The sequence below is a fragment of the Sebastes fasciatus genome, chromosome 5 (genome assembly GCF_043250625.1).
Source record: "Sebastes fasciatus isolate fSebFas1 chromosome 5, fSebFas1.pri, whole genome shotgun sequence".
NCBI lineage: Eukaryota > Metazoa > Chordata > Actinopteri > Perciformes > Sebastidae > Sebastes > Sebastes fasciatus.
The window spans coordinates 1391008-1411946 of record NC_133799.1 but is presented as its reverse complement, the minus strand read 5'-3'; the positions used below and the strand labels follow the sequence as shown (position 1 = coordinate 1411946).

The window sequence follows — 20939 nt, the reverse complement described above, 5'->3', positions numbered from 1 at the left end:
ACTCGGGATGGTTTTGGGCTGGAGGAGTTCATGGTCATATAGTTTAGTTCAGTTCACTGGAGAGATAAAGAGTTTCTAATCACTCTGGTCCTGTTAGTCTGCTTCACCAGCTTTACTCACGGATGGCCGGATGTCGGGTCAAAGGTCAATGTATTAAAAGATTTAATCACAGATATACTCCGTGAGTTTGTTATAGCGCCCCAAAAGTCCCCAACACCTCCCCAAATCCCCACACTTTGGTCCTGGCTCTCTGTTTTTAAAAAAATATATATAATAATAATAATAATAATAATAATAATATCTATAGCGCATATTTATAAAGCACTTGTCAAAACAGAGTTACAAAACAAAATAAAAGTATTAAAAGAGCAACGTACAAATAAAATGCTAATAATAAAACACATTAAACTAAATACAAACTAAAATATATAATATAATATCATATATAATATAATATTATACATTTACATTACATTAAAAAACACCCAAAAAATTTATTTATTATCATCATGTGCACAACAATTACAATGAAGCCGTATTTGGTGATCAAAGTCTTGGATCTCAGTTTCCTTCAACAATAATAATATGTATATTATATAAAAAAGGAAAAACACAGAAGTAAATGCAAAATGAGAATCTGAGACATGAAAAAGTTAAAATACAGTATATATATTAGGGCTGTCAATCGATTAAAATAGTTAATCACGATTAATTGAAAATGAATCACACATTTTTTATCTGTTCTAAATGAACCTTAAAGGGAGATTTGTCAAGTATTTAATCCTCTTATCAACATGGGAGTGGGCAAATATGCTGCTTTATGCAAATGTATGTATATATTTATTATTGGAAATCAATTAACAACACTAAACAATGACAGATATTGTCCAGAAACCCTCACAGCTTTAAATCTAAAGAATACAAGTGAGTCCTACCACCAGAGACCAGAGAGGTCGGGGACGTTTTCACACGTTCCCTCTGACCTCTGACCTTTTATTTGACCTTTTTCTTACTGAGTCCGGCTTCACTGACTGTCTTTAGTGAAGCTACAGCCTGGGGGGGGTGTTAAGTTTTCCTTGTAGCCCGTCTGTCTCTGACCCGTCTGACCTTTCTACACCTTAAATCTGTGGAGTTGTCTGAGCCAGTTAAACTGAGTTAGACTCACTGGTTTATATCTGACAGCTCGCCCTCTCCCAAAAACCAACATGATGATAATTCATTATTAATAACAGCATTTAAATGAGCATTAATATCACATTATTTTGTAATCTTTAGAGCTTTGATGACCCTTTATTAACATATTTATATGACATTTGTATTAAATTTCACTTCAATTTAGAACGTTTTTATTTAGTTCAAGAAACTGTCATGAAACGTTCACAGTCGCTCTCATATAAACATCAGGGCTGTCAGAGTTAACGCAGAATCGTTTTAACGACACTCATTTTTTTAACTAAATCAGCAGCTCAGTTTTAAAGCTTTAGTGAAGCTGGAATACTGGTATCATAGTAAACTACAAAACCTGATGAATCCATCGGTACTAACCAGGTCAGACTAGCTGGTCCCGAAGGAGGTTAAATAACGCTCCAAACTTACACTAAATGTTGGAGAGGATAAACTGTCATGTCCATGTTCAAAGGGGTCCCTTGACCTCTGACCTCCAGATCAGTGAATGTAAATGGGTTCTATGGGTACCCACGAGTCTCCCCTTTACAGACATGCCCACTTTATGATCATCACATGCAGTTTGGGGCAAGTCATAGTCAAGTCAGCACACTGACACACTGACAGCTGTTGTTGCCTGTTGGGCTGCAGTTTGCCATGTTATGATTGGAGCTGACATCTTTCGCACATTTTTTTTACTTTTTCGGACATTTGTTGGATTTATTTATTTTTTTTACCTCTTTTTTTAATCTTTTTTAGACATTTAAAAATGTCGGACATTTTTCTGACTTCATTTTTAAAAAAACTTTTTTTTAACTTTTTTTCGGACATGCTAAATCTTTATGTTAAATGCAGTACCTGTGAGGGTTTCTGGACAATATCTGTCATTGTTTTGTGTTGTTAATTGATTTACAATAATAAATATATACATACATTTGTATAAAGCAGCATATTTGTCCACTCCCATGTTGAGTATTAAATACTCAACAAATCTCCCTTTAAGGTTCATTTACATATCTAATATATAAAGTCATAAAATAAAAAATGAGAATATAAGAAATATGTACAAATATTTGCATTAAGATGTGTAATATATATATATAACATGTAACCAAAGTGCAATTAAGTAAATACAGAATGCTGAGAAGTGTGTGTGGTGGATGGATGTTGGTGTGCGGGGGCCGGAGGTGTTGGTTGGGGGGAGGCGGCTACGCAGCGTGGGGGGGGGGTTTGGTTGTAAAAAGGGGAGATTGAATGTGAAATATTTCTGGTATTAATGGAGAGCAAACTGTGCCACTCCTCCTCTCTCCTCCTCTCTCCTCAGCTCCTCCAGACCGATCAGCTCCTTCTCCTCGGCCTCTCAACACTCTCAGCATCAGAACTTTTCACAGGATTGTCAGCGTGAATTACTTGTGATTTTTACTGTTGGATGTTTCATCATTTAACATCATCATCATCATCATCATCATCATCATCATCATCATCATCATCATCATCATCATCATCATCATCATCATCATCTGAAACAACTTTAAAGGTAAGTCTGATTCATTCCTGTCTCTCTCCTCCAGCCACCAAAATAAAAGTGTGTAGGTGGATTTCCTCCAGCGTGTTACACTCGAGGCCTTTGTTTAAGGGCTTTAAGCATTACGGCCTAATACTGCTGTACAGTTAAAGCTTTGTAAAAATCCCCTTTATTACCACTAATATGTAAAAGAATGTGTGCTGGATGGATGGAACAGTATATTTCATATTATGTTCTATATTTCCAGACACTGAAAATGAAAACACCTGCAGTATAACCACATAATAATAACCCTTCCGTTCCAGTGTTGTGCGTTGTGGTTTGCAGACATCAACCTCCTCTAAGCGTCTCATTCTTAACGCTCTTGACTCATTAATCGCTGTGAACGAAGGATGGAGAAATTAAGAAAGCAGTTTGTGTTTGTGACGTCACACGCAGCCCAAAGGCAGGATGCCGTATAAAGAGGACCATTCTTCTCTGTGACGAGTAACATCACAAGCATTGGATAAGGATGTTATGTGAGGCGTAACTAAACAGCTGACAGAAACTCTGACGTGATTTAAAAAAACTATTTGAGAATGTGTGTCATTTAATAACTATGAGAAATATGTATAAATTTAGCAACTTTAAAGCTGCTATAATGTTTTTTATTTTACAAAAGGGATGAAATCATCATGTGTCTTTTATTTTTCCTGTAAATCTCGCTGCACACATTATTAGAGGGATCAGTTGTGGGACGGCGCCGGCGCCTCTCAGGACTGTAGTCAGAGAGGAATTATCACAGACGGCTCAAACGTCACGCGTGAGTTCCTGTTGCCTTTCATGTGAGATATAATCCCATCGAATTCATGTCCGCCTTCGTGTTGGCGAAGGACCACATGTCTGCTGAGGCTGACCTCATCCCCTGACCTCACGTTGTGCCTTATGGGTGTCCGTGAATCACTCAGCTGTTATTCTTCATGTTGCATACGAAGCATCTAAAAGACACGACGCTCTTTACGGCACATAATGGTGATAATACATCAATTATAAAAACAAAATAATCTAATAATTGTTAATCAAGACATGTCATCAGTTTTATTGTTTGTAATATTAGACACATCGTTTTTAATACGTATCGTACATTTCATGTTTTAAACACGATATCATGTTAAATATGATTATCAATAAGCTAACACTAACGAACGTTAGCTTTTATCTGATGTTACAGAAACAAACGTTTTGTAAAGATGTGACGTTAACTTGAACAGCTGATAATGTGAAAAATGCTTAAAGGAAACGAGTTGTAACGCGTTTCTTGACGGGCCATGAAAGTTCATTTTTCGGCCCATAATTTTAGTTGTATATTGTTTTTCGTGGTGATTTTATTATATCTCTGAGGAAAATGTTGATGTTCCCAACGACCTCATCTTCTTCCTCTGTTATTAAGATTATTACTTTGTATTTCTTACATTATGTTACCCGCTAGCTAGCTTGCTAAATTGTTAGCCTCTGTGGCTTCTAGAAGCCGACAGTAACGTTCATATTGCCGCTGTTTAGCAGCGGGTTCTCACCACTTAATCACCTTAACGCCAAACATATGGTGTTCACGACTTCCCCACACAAGTTCATGAGTTTCATTTGAAGGCACCATGAATCTCAAAATTCTGACTTGCTTGCTTTTTATTAACAGCATTTACTTTTACTTTCAATACTTAAGCACATTTAATATCAGAAAATTACTTTTGATACTTAAAGGGAGTGTTTGTAAGAATCCTAAATGTCTTGTTAACAGCTTCACCTGTGTCCGTTAAGTCAACTAAAGTCAGCGTCCTGTTGCTGGCGCTTGTGCTCGCTCTGCATAGACATGAAGGAGCATCGCTCAACACAGTGAGGAGACACACGTCAGCTAAAAGCACAATATCACTCTGTATTTCAGCTGCTTGGCAGTAATGTTAGCTGACCAGACCAAGGTCTCTCCATGAATCAATGCTGATCCTAGTGCTGGCTTTTCCCGCCTCAGCCTCCCGACCGCGGCCGGAGGGAACGGGGGAGACGCCGGAGTTTTGGTCGGAGACGATAAGGTTTCTCTCTGCGGAGCCCCGTCACTTCACCAGACACGGGAAACCTCTGTTGGTCTGGAGGAGCTGCAGCAGTTATTTCTGCACAAACGTCCACTGAACATTCACTAGATATTCTCAGAGCTAAACTAACTCTTCTGCAGTGTGGAGTGAGCAGCATGCACGTGAGAGGTGGAGCGAAAGAGAGAGAAGGAGCGCGGTGTGTGAGTGAAGGCAGGCAGAGGAGCAGAGGAGCAGAGACTCCGGTCCTGGAGACCAAAGCTACGGTCTCCTCCGCGTCCTCCGACCGCGGCCAACACTGTTTAACAGCTTCACTAGATACAACCAAGAGGTTTTGGTGCTTCACTGGAGTTTGTGTTGGAGTCTGAGTCTGAACAGCGGAGACACACGCGAACACGCATGGGAAACCGACCCGGGTGATTTATATGATCGATATCATTAACTAACTTCTATTTTGTAATATATGGCCCCTTTGTCTGTGTCAGCTTCTCTTTATATGGGTGTTTATCTTTCGTACGTACTTTATACATTTCTGATGATGAACGATTAGATGACAGATGAATATTCCGGTGATATATAATGACAGTCTATCGTTGCTCCGTACGCTACCCTCCAAAAATGTCCGCGTCGCCCCAGAATGCTCCACGATTCCCGTTCGTTCCCATTCATTCCCTATTGTGTTTGTTTCTGCTGCCCCCTAGTGGCCAGAAGAAATCCGTTCTATTAGGTTTAAATGTTGAATTTGCCCTCTTTTGAGATCTCTAACTGTGCTTCCTTCCTTCTGCCCTCCAGCAGTCTCACCATGTATCTGGAGAACCCACCCAACATGGAGATGGAGCTGTCTAAGACGTCGGCCCAGGGCCACCAGGGCCGAGGCAGCCTGAGGTCACCGGAGGCTGTGGCGGGGAACTTTGGCGAGCTGCGTCTGCTGGAGGGCATCTCAGACCGGAGAGACGCCCAGAAGCTGCAGCAGTCTGCCGTTCTGCCCTCGGGACAGTGTGTCATCCACACCGAGGGCTTCGTCCCGGTTCGACAGGAGGACGGGTAGGAAAGCGTTTCTGCTCTCTCGTGGTCCTTTATTGATAAGATATCTATTGATTATTCACAATAAGTATTGGAGGGAAAGCTGCTCTAATACATCAGACCAGCACATTCGGGCACTTCACAAAAAGTCAAGGCCTTGTGAATGGTCTTATTTTTAACAAATTTTTGTACATTAGTAGGAATGTAGCACAACACGGAAGTGAAAGCAGCGCTTGTCCCTAAAATTCAATGAATAATCGTGAAGCTGTTGAGCATAATTGAGCCTTTATAAGAGCAGATATTGAGTTGGTAGAGACCAAAACAGAGCTAAAAGGAGACTAATTGGACTTAAATTTATCAGGAAAGACGACTCCAAATATATATATACATATATATATATATATATATGTATATATATATGTATATATTGTTGCTCTTTTATATGTTAAATGTGTAAATAAGCAACTATTTGTAGACAAATTCACCATATCAATTTAAAGTGTGATACGTCAGCTTGTTTCTTTAGTTAATTCAAAGTTTGTGTTCATGAATAGCTGGTTAAGAGAGAGATTAGCGCTCAGTCTGTCTTCTCACGGGATTAAAGTCATAACAACAGTTCGACAAAGTGAAGCTCACATGCAGAAACACATTACACACGCCCTGCTGGTTAAACCCTCCAGATGTATGAACATACGTGTGAAACGCTGGAATGTAAAGTATGACCATTCACACACACGGATAGACTTTGTGTGTGTGTGTGTCTCAGTCACTCAGGGGGGCGTTAATCTCAAACCCGTGGTTCTGACTTTATTGGGATTAAACTTGGAAGTTTTTTTGCTTGGTGAACTAAATCAAGGTTGCATGTGATGAAGAGTTATCCAGCTGACCCGTGGTGGGTCGGGTCAGCTGTTTTATATATTGTTGCAGTGATGGTTATGAATGGTCTTTATGTCTGGAGAGTTCCTGCAGATAAAACGTGACTCTTTGACACCCAGAAACCGTGCGCAGACTAAACATGTGTATGAGGTTGCAGGGCACACAGTACGTAAAATAAGGCTTCAATAATTAGACAACAAATACATAACAGAAAATAAAAACGCAACCAAAAAATACACAAATTTGCGGTGAAAAAAATGAGGAAATAAAGACCGAATGTGATCACAAACTGGACGGACGACGGTTGAATGAACAGACGGAGAATATAGAGTTTCCTCTAGGAGTGAAACCGGCTGCATGTCGTTTCCTGTGTACAGTAATAAAAGCGGTGAAGCAGCGCTGCTGTTAGATATTTGAACATGATTGCATTTGACATGTTGGCGATATTTTTCCAGCCAATTAGCTCACACCTCAGTAGAGGGAATGCAGCAATGGGTGGAGGCGGTTGTCTGTCTGGCTCTTTGAACAAAGGATTGTAGTCTGATAGAGGAGCTCAAGCTTAAGACTCAATTTGACATAATAATGTCATTAAGCATTATTCTGTGGTCAGACCAAGAGCGAAGAAAATGTTCGCCTGGCTGTACTTGCGAGATTTGGACCGCCGGTATCATTTGTGTTCATTTGCGCTAGATGTGTCGGAGAGGAGGGTATCCATCAACCGTGGAAGAAATAACCACTTTTGCTGCTTTGTACATGTTGGTGAAGTGCCAGATGTGTCAGAAAACCAAACGGCGTCGTGTCTGGGTTCATAACGTCACCCGGCGGCGAGCTGTATTCACACACAGTGACATCACACTGACTGTATCTAGCAACCACACATCTCTACTGTGGTATGAACCCAAAATAAACAGACTGTGCTGTGATTTAATATCAATAAACAGATAAAAATGATGCTGAAATATCTACATAATGATGCTGATTAGTAAAAAGTCTGAATTCATGCTTTGTCAGGTCTGTTACCATGACGACAAGCAGGCAACTTTTAAAATGTTTGTTTTGTGAATGGAGTCTGGATGGATCAGAGCCAGGCTCTGCAGCTGCTCCATCAACACTCAACATGACGTCATCTAGAGACGTTGTTGTTTCTACCAGAGACAGTCTGTGGTTTCTACACAGAGTTTGGTCCGCTCTCTGGACAGAGATGATGGACTACATTTATTGGATATTTTTCTGCCATTTTTCGGACATGTTTTTGACTTATTTTCTGGACATTTGTCAGACATTTTTTCAGAAATCTTTTGACATTTTTCAGACATTTGACAGATTTTTTATTTTTTTATTTTTCAGATATTTATTGGACTTTTTTTTGGACTTTTTTTGAACATTTTTTGGACTTTTTTCGGACATTTGTGGGATATCTTTCGGATATTTTTATGCCATTTTCCGGACAGGTCTCTGGAGAGAGATGATGGACTATCGTAGCTCTGGGTGACCACAGACACATACAAGATTTATTTATTCTTCATTTCTGATTGAACAACGTCAGGACGTCAGTGACCACAGGAGGACGATCTCAACGCTGAGAGGCTTTTACCACACAGCGTCACGCCAATTTCTTGCTCAAGTTGAAATATTTAAACTCCCGTCATTCACATCGCTTTGCGCATATTCACGTCTATTTGCCTCTTTGCATTGACTTTGTATGTAATCGCGCCGCGCGAAAAGTTTGCTTTGCTCTTGGTGTGAACACGCCATTACAGATAAAAAAAACATGTTGCCACTTTATTCTTGGGGGGCCGATGTTGGATGGGTCAAACAAACACAGGACCGCTGTTCGTGTCCTGTATGAAACCAAGTCAACGTTGACTTATTTTACCCTATTTTTGTTACGTAACATCCGTACTTTACTAACGCCCGTTGAAACGTAGTTATTTTAACCTAAATCACAATCTTTTCCTAACCCTAACCAAGTACCTTTGTTGCCTAAACCTAATGAAGTAGTTTTGTTTCAGTAAGTAAACCTAATACCTAACCTAAAGACACAACCTAACAAAGCACCTTAATCACTTTAATTACTATCTTATTATGAGCAGACGCTATTTATTCTCAGGACATGAAATAGTAAATTATATATATATATTGTAAAATAAATCAGTATTAATGAAGATTAACTCCTGTAAAGTATGACCTGTTTTCCATTGGTCGATATTAATCACATTGACTGGCGCCTTGCAGGTGTCCTAAAAAGGCCGCTGTATAATTTATAAATATATAATTTCAGCTTCTGTCTGGACTCAATATCCTTAAAGGACTCCTCTGTAAAGTGCGATCTCTGTGCCAAGTCACATCCAGGGGACGAGAGGGGGAAACAGTTGTCGACATGCAGTAAATCTCTTTATAGTAGTCTGAGAGTATCGAAGAGGATTAATGCCACAGACTCCCCTTTAAGGTAATCCACTCCTTTATCTGCCACGTTCATTGATTCAGAGCACCCGACTGTCTGCTGTCTGGAGCGTGTTCGGTAACGGCTGCCAGACTCGTAACACTGTTTACTGAATTTACTGAATTATCTCCCCTATAAAACCATCACAAAACGAACCGTTTCCTCACAATAATACACTCATTAAAGGAACACTGTGTTGTATTTAGGCGGAAATGGAATATAATATTAATAAGTATGTATTCTTAAAAAGTTTATTTTGAGAAAATGACATACATAACCTCCATAGAACGGAACCTGCCAAAATGAAAAATAAATTAATAAATAAATAAATGACTAAAATAAATAAATATGTCATTAAATGTATTACAAATAATATTAAAAATAAATATAGCCATTAATTAATTGATAAAATGTGACATAAATTGATATTTCTGTTTTAATTTATTTCTTTATTTCTTAATATTTGTATTAACTCCTTTATTGATTTACGCTTCTGTTTAATTTCCCCTTTTATTTATTTATGTATTTATTTTTGTTTTTGAGTGACAGCCCCCTCATTTGCATAATGAGGCAGTAATGCATAAAGAAATGTTTACAGCAATATGTTATGAAAAGTGTACAGAAATATATAAGGGGTGAATGCAAAGTAAAAATTTAGCAGAAATAAATGAATAAATAAATGCATAAATACATTAAGAAAATAAATTTAAAAATAAATTTAGAATTAATAAAAATAAGTGCAAAAATAAATAAATGTAATAATAAATGCAAAAATAAATAAATAGAAAATAAATAAATAAATAAAATAAAAATGTATTTATCAAGTGATTTATTTATTTATTTTTTATTTTGGCAGGTCCTGTCCTCCATATGTAACTAGCGGAAATTGTCACGTGTTGCTGGACATTTGTAGGAAAACGCACAAAAAATGAGGAATAACTTTTCGTAATATTTCACACAAACAGTCGTATGAGGATACGTCGACATACGGAGCGGGTCCTCTTCATCGAGCCGGCCGTCGTTTTTCTACAGTAGCCCAGAACGGACAAACCAAACACCGACTCTAGAGAAGACCATTCACGGGAGAAGTTTCAGTTGGTTGCAATCTGCATCCTCACCGCTAGATGGTGCCAGATCCTACACACTACACCTTTCAATCCTCAATTCTTTTAAATGAATAACTAATAGAAAACAGAAATGCTTGCTGCTGTGTTTAAGGAAGTGCCCCGACTGTGTTTAAGCGGCCGAGCCCTTTGACAGGCGGAGGGTAAAAACCCTCCGAGATTATAAGATTAGCTGAGGGGGACCTTCACATTTCAGAGAGATTTCAATCTAATGGTTTTGGCTCAGTGGGTTGGTATTCCATTACATAACGATTCCCATGACGTCTAATTGCTGAGATGACAGTGAGCTTGATGAAACAGTGTTTTTAATAACTATTTAAGTGGCAGAGGATGCCGTCGCTGCAGCTTTTTAAGCCTTTTTCATGTAAAAAACTTTGTGTGTTTGTGTTTCGCTTTGAAGGACAGGCATGAAGACAGATATAGAGTGTTTGTGTGTGTTTGTGTGGATGTGATTGTTGGTTGAGACCCAGCTGTGCGGCAGCCAGCAGGCGCCTCGGGGACGCGGCGCAGCAGCAGGGGGACAAAAGACGCCGTAATGATCTCCTCAGGTGTCGAGTCACCAGCTGCTCGCCCACCTCGCTGCCACCCGTGGGTTACTGAGGGTCTGGAGAACGGCTTTAACCGCTGACTGACAGCTGTGTCATGACAGCTGGGGGGGGCGCTCTATCGGGGGTCAAAGGTCACAAACAAACTCACTTTTTTGGAGATTTATTTTAACTCATTGTGTTTCGTTGCTTTTATTTTTGTTTCAGGCACAATTTCAGCGTGGTCAATATTCTGAGAGGAAAAACCAATTCAGCCAACATCACAGAGAGGTCGCCTCTGCTGAGATTCTCTCAAGATGACAGGTTTGTATAATTCATATATACACAAACATCCAATACAAAAGTGAGCTTAAAGTGAGCAGATCACAGAATAAACTAATAAACAGCTCGCACACTGCAGGGCTTCAGTGCTCACTGATTTACTGCTGCTCTTCATCAGACTCAAGTATTTGAGCAGTTAAATAAGTGAACACTGTACTTACAGTGTGCAAACTATTTAATAATATCATAATATATTATTATTAATATTATAATATTAGTTTATTCTAAGGTTTGTATAATTCCTCAGGCTTTAGACTATAGAACCGGTATGGAGCCTCAAAGCATCCAATATTAAATTAATGAGACACTGTGAAATAAAATAAATAATAAAATTAAATAAAAAAAAAAGATAAAATATAATAGTATTTTATATTTATTTATATATTTTTTTATAATAGTATAAAATAGTAAAATATATAAATGAACCAATAATTTGTGTAATAATTTAATTAATTATCAAAAATCAACTCATGATGAAGAAATGTGACTTAAACTAATTTTACAGTGTCGAGAATTGTTGGGATTTAACTCCACCATCATTAAAGGTGACATGAAATAAAAGGGCATATATGTGAACATAAGAATGACATGTCTTAATAGTAAGTTAACTTATAGTAATTTCCTGAATTATGTCATAATTTATTGGTCCATTTACATATTTTATTTTTTTATTTATTTTAATTATATTATTTAATTACATTTATTCATAATATTATTTGTTTTGTAACACCTTTTTTTGAAGTGTGTATCTGATCTTACTGAAGCATTTTTATCTCAGTTATATTACTTTCTGCTTATAATATTTCATGTTCGGTAGAATGACATGCCAGCAGTGCCATTTAATGAGATATCGTACAAGCCGTCTTACATTGATTCAGTTGACAGCGGTGCACAACATGTAATGACATCGTGATTAAAGGATGTTCGTCTTTTACAGCCGTGTTGTTGCTGTTCAGAAACATGTTTTAATTTCAGAGCTCACGTCCACAGCTGGTGTCCTGATATAGCGGTGAGGGCTGACTGTGAATCTTCTCTTCCAGCATAACCTACATGACCTTACATGACCCCGGCTTCGTTGGCGGAGAGGAGCCCTGGGACGGCGGCTCCCTGGACCTGGAGAGGAGGTACCGGCTGGGCAGCGAGGTCACCAGCCTGTCCCTGTCCCGCTCCAGCTCCTCGGAGAAGAGCGACCCTCTGGACAACCTCAACCTCAGCTTCAGACTCAGCAGCAGCATGAAGTGAGACCTCTCTTCTTACTGATAGGAAACTGTGACTAACCCAAATTAGTTTTCTTTTAACCCCTTAAAGGGCCTGTTAGTAAGAATCAGAAATGTCTTGTTAACAGCTTCACCTGTGTCCATTAAGTCAACTAAAGTCAGCGTCCTGTTGCTGGTGCTTGTGCTCGCTCTACATAGACATGAAGGAGCATCGCTCAACACAGTGAGGAGACACACGTCAGCTAAAAGCACAATATCACTCTATATTTCAGCTGCTTGGCAGTAATGTTAGCTGACCAGACCAAGGTCTCTCCATGAATCAATGCTGATCCTAGTGTTGGCTTTTCCCGCCTCAGCCTCCCGACCGCGGCCGGAGGGAACGGGGGAGACGCAGGAGTTTGGTCGGAGACGATAACGTTTCTCTCTGCGGAGCCCCGTCACTTCACAAGACACGGGAAACCTCTGTTGGTCTGGAGGAGCTGCAGCAGTTATTTCTGCACAAACGTCCACTGAACATTCACTAGATATTCTCAGAGCTAAACTAACTCTTCTGCAGTGTGGAGTGAGCAGCATGCACGTGAGAGGTGGAGCGAAAGAGCGAAAACGCGCGCGCTGTCTGAGTGAAGGCAAGCAGGCAGAGGAGGAGAGACTTCGGCCACATGCAAGCGACATGTGTCCCGACCCGGTAGATTTATACGCTTAAAAATTTAGGAATTTAGGAGAAATCTACAGATGCAAATAGACTACACATTAAAAATGTTAGAAATAAATAGAAAAAAATCTCTAAATTGTTTTTGCCTGTAGTGTCAAGAGTGATGTTTCTCTCTGAGTGTTTCATTTGAATATCTCGTAGAGACCTGAAGAGGTGAAACTAAACAGTAGTTGACAAGAAAAAATTAACGAAAAATTAGAGAAAAGCCCCAAAAATGAATCTGAGGATTTAGTTTTTCATGACTTCCTTCACTATAAACTCATCTCGCGACCCTCTGTGGGGGTCCTGACCTCTATGTTGGAAACCTCTAGTATACAGTACACTATTCTACCGAACACTGCTCTATTTTATTCTACTTACCGTCTACTTTTTTGTCTTTTCAGATGCTGCTTCAAAGCCTCCAAAATCGCCACGATGTTCACTATCGTCGTCCTCTGCAGCGTGAGTGTCCTCTACAATAACTCATATAATAAAACAAAAGCATCAACCTAATAATTAACTGAAGTTGTCTCTGCAAATTCACTTATTTTAATTAATTCTTTACTCCTATTAAAGGAACAGTTTTGGAAGTTTGCTTATTTATTATTATTTATTTTTCTCATGTCTAAACAGCAGACCTGAATTTACACACCACACACTGGACTGTGTTTAGTATATAATACAGCGTGTTTCCTTATTACTCAGCATCTGGATAGGAACCGTGTGGACTGAGTGAATGATAATGATGAATGTGTTCTGGTTCCAGCTGTTCTTCAGCATGTATCCGGACCGAGACAACCCCTGGAGGATGTTGGCCGTCTCTTCAACGGACAGTTTCTGTATCCTTTTCTACTGCAGCGTTGGTATTATCTGTTACTGAAATTAGACCGTCAGCAGGCCTTTAATCAACAAGGAGAGGGGAGGAACATCCTGCAGCTGTGTTTTAATCATAATAATAATAATAATAAAGTGGACTTATATAGCGCCTTTCAAGAAACACAAGGACGCTTTACAAAGAGGGCTCACAAAATCATAATGATAAATAAAACAGAGGAGAAAACAGTGGCCAGGTAATTAAAAGAGTGATGTGTAGGAAGAGTCAGAGGTCAGAGGTCAGAGGTCGTGATGAACAGGTGGTGCTGGAGGTGTCCAGGGATGAAGCATTTCTGATATCAGGAGTAGTGTCCTGGATGGAGTGTCGGGGTGGAGGAGGTTGGTTAGGTACTGAGGGGGCATGGAGGGATTTGTATGTGAGAAGGAGCTTATAGGTGAGACGGGACGTGATTGAAAGCCAGTGAAGGTGGATGAGTGTCGGGGTGATGTGCTGTCGGGGTCTAGTGCGGATCAGAACCCTGGACACTGAGATCTGGACGTACTGGAGCCGGTCCAGGGCTTTGCTGGGTTCCCCCCGGACAGGACTCCATTACAGTAGTCCAGACGGGTGGTCGAGGTTGAGGGTCTCTGCCACGGAGTCGGAGAGTGATGGCCGGAGGCGGGAAATGTTTTGAGGCGGATTTAGTGACGGATTTGATGTGTGACTGAAATGAGAGGGTGGAGTCCAGGATGACGCCTCGGTTACGGACCTCGGAGGATGGGTAGATGGAGCTGCCGTCCGCGTCCAGGAGGAGATCTCCAACCGTCCTGAGCAGTGCCTTAGGGGCCACAACCAGGAGCTCTGTTTTGCTGCTGTTGAGTTTTGAGTTTTACTTTGACTCTAACGGCTTGCAGAGACATGGGACATGATTAAAAAAATATTTTTAAAACAATGTTTAATCCATAAGGGTCTTCCATTTGGCTTCAATCAGTGTGAATGCTGCAGGAGAAGGTGGGTAAGAGGGAGTGGTAGCGATGCTGACAGGTGAATAAATGGTCCCCACTGCTTGTGTACTTCAATCTATGAGTCATATTGAAGCAGGGACGACCCGTACTGTCATTTACCTTCATTAAATACTGAAAAGGACTGAAGAGGAACACAGTTTATGAGATGTCTTATTCTTACGGAGCGTTTAATCCGTTCCTAAATGTCATCTCCTAAAAGCAGAAACAAACTTTTCCTCTATTTGAGCTGATCTTCACTCTACAATTTAGAATAAAAAAAGAAATACAGTCAGATAAACAAACGCACATTCAGCACCGCCACGTCTTTTCTCTTAACGGTCGGCGTCCCGCAGCGATGAACCTGACGGATTTCCGAGACAACGCTCTGCTGAAGCTCCAGGTGGGAGGGCCGTTCACAGGAGGGATGGTGGACCTCACCAACCAGGAGTACATCCTGATCCAGGTGGAGCAGACCGAGCAGGCGGGACAACGGAGGAGGAGGAGCCAGCAGGTGAGGGAGGTCGTCAGGTGATAACGCTTTATATCATCTGTGAAGTGTTGATCATTTATCTTATTCTGTCTTTCAACAGGTGATTCATAACTGGACCATTCCTCTGCACGGCGAACGGAGTGACCAGATACTGTTGACGAAAACCTTTGAGATGCTCAGCAGGTACTCACAACGCTGCATTGATTTAACAGAACAGGTGGAACATTATGTCATTCTTATTCATGCTGGAGGGAGGATAGACTGACTTCTCTTTAGAGCCTTTTTTTCATCCCATATTTATATTTTATTTCAGCTATTTTGGGGTGTTTAGCTTTATTTATGCTGTGCTTTCCGTCCCTCCACAGCGACCCCATCGTCATCTCGGTTCAGGCCTTCCTGCAGGATAACGAGGTGGTGCCGTTATCCATGACCCACCAATCGCTCTACGTCAACGTGGAGACGCAGGTGGCCATCGCTGGAATCATCCTGACGGGCGTCTACGTTCTCATCATCTTTGAGGTAAATGTTCCGTGGTGATGCTCACGCTCTTCTGTGGATGATGAACGAGTTTGTTTTCAAGACAGAATCTGCTGCCTCGTTGGAAATGTGTAACATGTCCAACAGGTCTTACAGCAGAGGAGGCTCTGGTTTGATGATGTATTATATACTGGACTTGTTGTGTGTTCAGCAGCGCTGGAATGTAACTGAGTACATTTACTTTACTTGAGTATATCCATTTTATGCAGCTTTATACTTTATTACTACGTTCACTACATCTCAGAGGGAAATATTCTACTTTTTACATTTGTCGACAGCTTTAGTTATTTTTTCAACGCATTCTCACTCCCGACTCGTCGAATACCGCCGCTTGGTCAGTCGACTCGTCGAATACCGCCGCTTGGTCAGTCGACTCGTCGAATACCGCCGCTTGGTCAGTCGACTCGTCGAATACCGCCGCTTGGTCAGTCGACTCGTCGAATACCGCCGCTTGGTCGGTGCCATCAGTGCCTCATTACATTTTTTTTTTCCATCTCCATTTTACCATCCATCCATCCATAACTAGGAATAAATAGCAGTCTCTGTATATAAGAGGTCGCCATCTTGGTTTTTGGCCGTCGCCATCTTGTTTTTTTGGCCGTCACCATCTTGGTTTTTGGCCGTCGCCATCTTGGTTTTTGGAACCAGAAGTGACAGGAGAGGGTGGAGCTCAGTATCAGTGTCGTTTTCTCATAGACTTCTATACTATCAGACTTCTTCTAGCAACCAGAGGAGTCGCCCCCTGCTGGCCGTTAGCCTGCATTGGCTTTTCAGACCTGGAGGTTGCCCACTGAGAAAAAGTTATTTATTATGTGCAACATGTCTGAGTATCAGTGAGTTGATGCTCAATGATTCCGTTGTATTAATTCCCCACATATGAGTTATATGAGTTATCATTACCTGTGATGTGTTCTTCTCATATTACACATCCTGGTTTAGATGTGAGCTCCCTGGATCTACATGTTCATTCATATCCAGTCAGTGTTTGGTGTTAATTAGTCAGGCTAATCTCTCTGAGCGTGACAGGGTGTGACCTCACTAAACTGCGCCGGCGGGGTCAACGCTGTGATGTAAGAGCGAGAGATGACAGCAGAGTTACTGACAGGTCCGCTCACCGAGGCTGTCAGTGAAAGTGTGAGGCCTATTCAGACATCAGCCAGATGTCATCTGACTTCAGCTCCGTCAGGTCTCTCACATTTGTTTTTCTCCATTAAGCCTGAATTCAATGAGTGATCACATATTGTGATTCTCTGAAGGATAAGTTCAAACAAAAGGAGCTCACAGTGTGTCGGCAACCGGAGACCGATTTTCTTATTTTTAATGGGCACTTCAGTGAAATGTTCTCATCGAGGTCCAAAGTAAAGAATGACAGCACGTTTTTTTCCTTTCGTCGTTCTTGACAAAGAGCCGAGACAGGAAACGAGGATGCTTTTGTTCTCCTATCTGAACAGATGTACTCAGACAAAGACTTGTTTCTGAGAGTCTGGAGGCTGTCGGAGTTCTTATCCATCTCGAGCGACGAGACCCAGTTTACAGTCGAGTAGTTCAGCAAGGCCAATATGCATTAAAGACGACGACCGTTCTCGTCAAACATTGTTCTTTCACAACGGACAACAGTGTTAACGTGTCAGAATAAACCTGCCAGTAAAACTACCTTACGTAATGCAAATTAAATATATATATTTGTCATATACATTTTGGGTCTCAGAGGGTTAAGGCCACAGATCCCAGTTTCTTCATCAGATAGAGATTCGTTGTATCTATTTAAATGTCGTAGCCTTCTTGGAGTCAGAGGCATTAAATGAAGTGTTTCTGTTGAATCTTTTGTATTTTCAGATTGTGCATCGTACTCTGGCGGCCATGCTGGGATCTCTGGCAGCTTTAGCAGCTCTGGCTGTCATCGGTGATGTGAGTCTCTTCCTCTCTTCTCAAATAAATAAAATAAATACTTAGCTTATCCAAACACCATATTTCGGTCAAAAAATTTGTTCGGAATCTGCCAGCAATTTTAGGAAACAATAAGGACAGCTTGAAATTAGCGCGAAAGTTCTAGTGCGTTCATGTGCTCCTTGGACGATCCCGTTTCCAGAGTTGGGAAGTTGTTCCTCCGACTTCGGTGTGTTTATAATGTGGAAACCACATGGACACTATAAAGAAGACGTGTTGTATTTGATCTCTGAGCGTTCACAAACTCATCAAAAGTTTCTATTTCCAAAGATTAAATTCACAGCCAAGTTTTAATGGACGTCTGTAAAGAAGCTTTCTTTGTCTTGGAAGACATTACTTTAACAACATTCATAATCTATATTGCAACAACATATTGTGGGAAAGTTAAATATCACAAACTTGGAAAATCGTTTTTTCAAAGTTCCAGCGTATGCAGGAAAAGCAGCGGCGTAATTAATAACATTAATTGTGGGCTGTGGTTTGTGGGAGCCTGTGGAGCCTCAGCGGGACACCGTTAGATTTATACCTTCCACCTACGCTTCTCCTGCTAGAACAAGTCCAAATGTCGTCTGAGGAAAAAGACCTATAGCACCCGAAGGCAGGATCTGGGGCAGGGACAAATTACAGTTACAAATACATTTGTTAAAGTTGTCAGGAAGTTTAGTACTGCACTGAAAAGAAGAAGAAGAAGTTCATGTGGCTCTTTCCTTTACAACTGATAATCCTGTGAAATCTAACTACCTTCTCTGTCCGTCCCACAGCGGCCCAGTCTGGTTACTGTGGTCGAGTGGATCGACTATGAGACGCTGGCTCTTCTCTTCGGCATGGTTAGACGCTTTTACTTCACTATCTGACATTTTATCTTCACTTTATGCGTTTTCTATCCGTCTGCTGAAGCTTTTTTTATGAAGGTTAAAAACAGGCAGAATTTTATTTAAACCGTTCTTTTCAGACTCTTTATTACTTTATAGCAGATCACATCTATAGCTCATTATTTACATGAAAGATCATTCTGCCAGATCAGTGATATCTAAATGTCATATTGATGCACGACCACAGATGGTTGGACAACTTCCACCGTCAACAGCTGCCGCGGAAATTTTCATCTCATTCTGTGAAAATACAGCGGAGAGGAGTTTCTGAAAATATTCCAAACCTTACAGGCAATACATCTGAAAGATACTGTGTTTTTAAATGTGCTATAATACAAAGTGCTATGACTTCATACAAAACAACTATGTTCAACTATTTATGTATGATATTAATTCAGGTTTATATGATTTATAAACAGTTTGGAGTCTTCACTAAGCTTATAGTCTCCTTCAGAAACATGTTTTTGGACGGTGTTCTTGGTCATTTCTCTGTCATATGGTCAGAAGGATATATGAGGAGATATGAGGAGATATGAGGAGATATGAGGAGGGATAAAGGGGGATGAGGAGGGATGCCATTCCCCTTGTTAGTCAAATAACCAAAATGCATCCCCTCTCTCCATCCCCTCGTAGCAGAGAGAGTGCAGGAGCAGAACATGTTAGTCTGCCTGACTCATTGACTCTTTATCTGACTGAGGTTTGTGGCCCGACCTCTGAAAGTTCAGCACATTGTAAATATCTTTCTGGTATTAAGATGCGTCCTCAGTGATCGGATCACAAGTGGACAGCTTTAAGTACGTCTGTTCACACCTGGCGTTAGAACGCGTCTCCAGTGGCTTCTTGTGATCCGATCTCACTTCCTGTGAGGTACTATTACAGGAATGTCAGTAGTAATATCGTGGATTCGGGTACATTTTATTAACATCAAAATATAAGGTTATTGGGCCGCGGGTCCTTGGGGACTTCCGCGCCATCGGCACCGCACTTTTGCCAGACAACAGCGGTGTACAGAGCTTCGGAGAGCCGGGGAGGAGAGAGAGAGCGTGCAAGCGGGCGGACGGGCGATCGGGTGTCAGCTCTGCGCAAAGCAGCAGAACAAAAACACTGACACATCTCCGACAGGATGATAATAATGCACTTTGTGTGCATTATTATCGACTCTCTGTTCACCTGAGGAGCGCGGTGACCCCGCGGATCCCAGCAGGACGTCAGTAGAGAAGACGCTCCTTAATGTGGCCAGGATGCATTCACTACACACTGCTAAAAGGATGAGGTCACATGTGGCCCAGACCACCTCTGAATGTGGTCTGAAAGATCAGATCTCAACGCGTCTTGAGTGCGTTCACATCTGTACTTAATGCTGTCCACTAGTGATGGGATCACTGAGGACGCATGTTAACACCAGGTCTGAACAGGAACTCTGACTGACCACCATCTCTTGTTGTCTGTGGCGACTGTTTTTTGAAATATCAGTTTGACATATAATCTTGTTATATAACGTGAAATGTTGTGTTTCTTCCAGATGGTATTGGTGGCCATTTTTTCCGACACTGGCTTCTTTGATTACTGCGCTGTGAAGGTGAGTTTGTCACACATGAATGGCATCAGTGGAGCAAGTGGTGACGTTCTGAACATGAAGGTGTACAGTATCGTAGCAGTGTTATATATCCTTCTTATAATCTGACATCTGCGTGTTTACCTTCGGGATACTGAGTGACGAGTCTTTGGAAATAGCTGCAGTCGTCTCGTTGGCTTTGAGCTATTTCTGAAATTACCACTGATACGTGACAAGCCTGCAGTTTTTACGTTGACTTATCTGACATGAGCGAGACAACCTTTGTAATGTAAGATGACCGAACACGTTTTGATGCCTATCTTTACATCCTGACTCAGAAGTACAGTAACACGCTGACAGGAGTGACATTTGCTTTGTGGGAAAGTTCAGAAAACTGGGTCAGAACTGCCTTTTGAGATGAGCCAGATGTGTTTTTTATATTTATTATCTAGAGAAAAAGAAATCAGTGTTATTTATTCATTTATTTTTTACTGCAGCTGCTCTCGGTATGACATCGATAGACATCACCTTTAAATAGTTTATTTATTTCCAATTATGATTTTTATTGTTTCCTTCACAGACATCAAAAGAGGCAGTCCAATGTGTTTTACAGATGAATATTAACACAAATATAAATAGATATATAAATAAATATGATTAGGCTAAATAAAATTAGATAAAAAAATGCATCAATAAATAAATAAATAAATGAGCAAATAAAGACTAAAACA

General features: G+C 40.7%; 1 protein-coding gene across 1 annotated transcript in view; it reads left to right on the top strand.

Annotated features, from left to right (window-relative positions):
* The first annotated feature begins 5545 nt into the window (after positions 1-5545).
* Positions 5546-20939, top strand: part of oca2 (oculocutaneous albinism II) — a 56778-nt gene continuing 41384 nt past the window's right edge. Inside the window, exons 1-11 of the mRNA XM_074636774.1 lie at positions 5546-5793; positions 10968-11063; positions 12122-12319; positions 13394-13451; positions 13756-13828; positions 15161-15318; positions 15398-15480; positions 15663-15816; positions 17671-17742; positions 18543-18608; positions 20176-20232. Coding sequence (XP_074492875.1) covers positions 5552-5793; positions 10968-11063; positions 12122-12319; positions 13394-13451; positions 13756-13828; positions 15161-15318; positions 15398-15480; positions 15663-15816; positions 17671-17742; positions 18543-18608; positions 20176-20232 — 1257 coding nt within the window. The 5' untranslated portion in view covers positions 5546-5551. The remainder of the gene's footprint in view (positions 5794-10967; positions 11064-12121; positions 12320-13393; positions 13452-13755; positions 13829-15160; positions 15319-15397; positions 15481-15662; positions 15817-17670; positions 17743-18542; positions 18609-20175; positions 20233-20939) is intronic.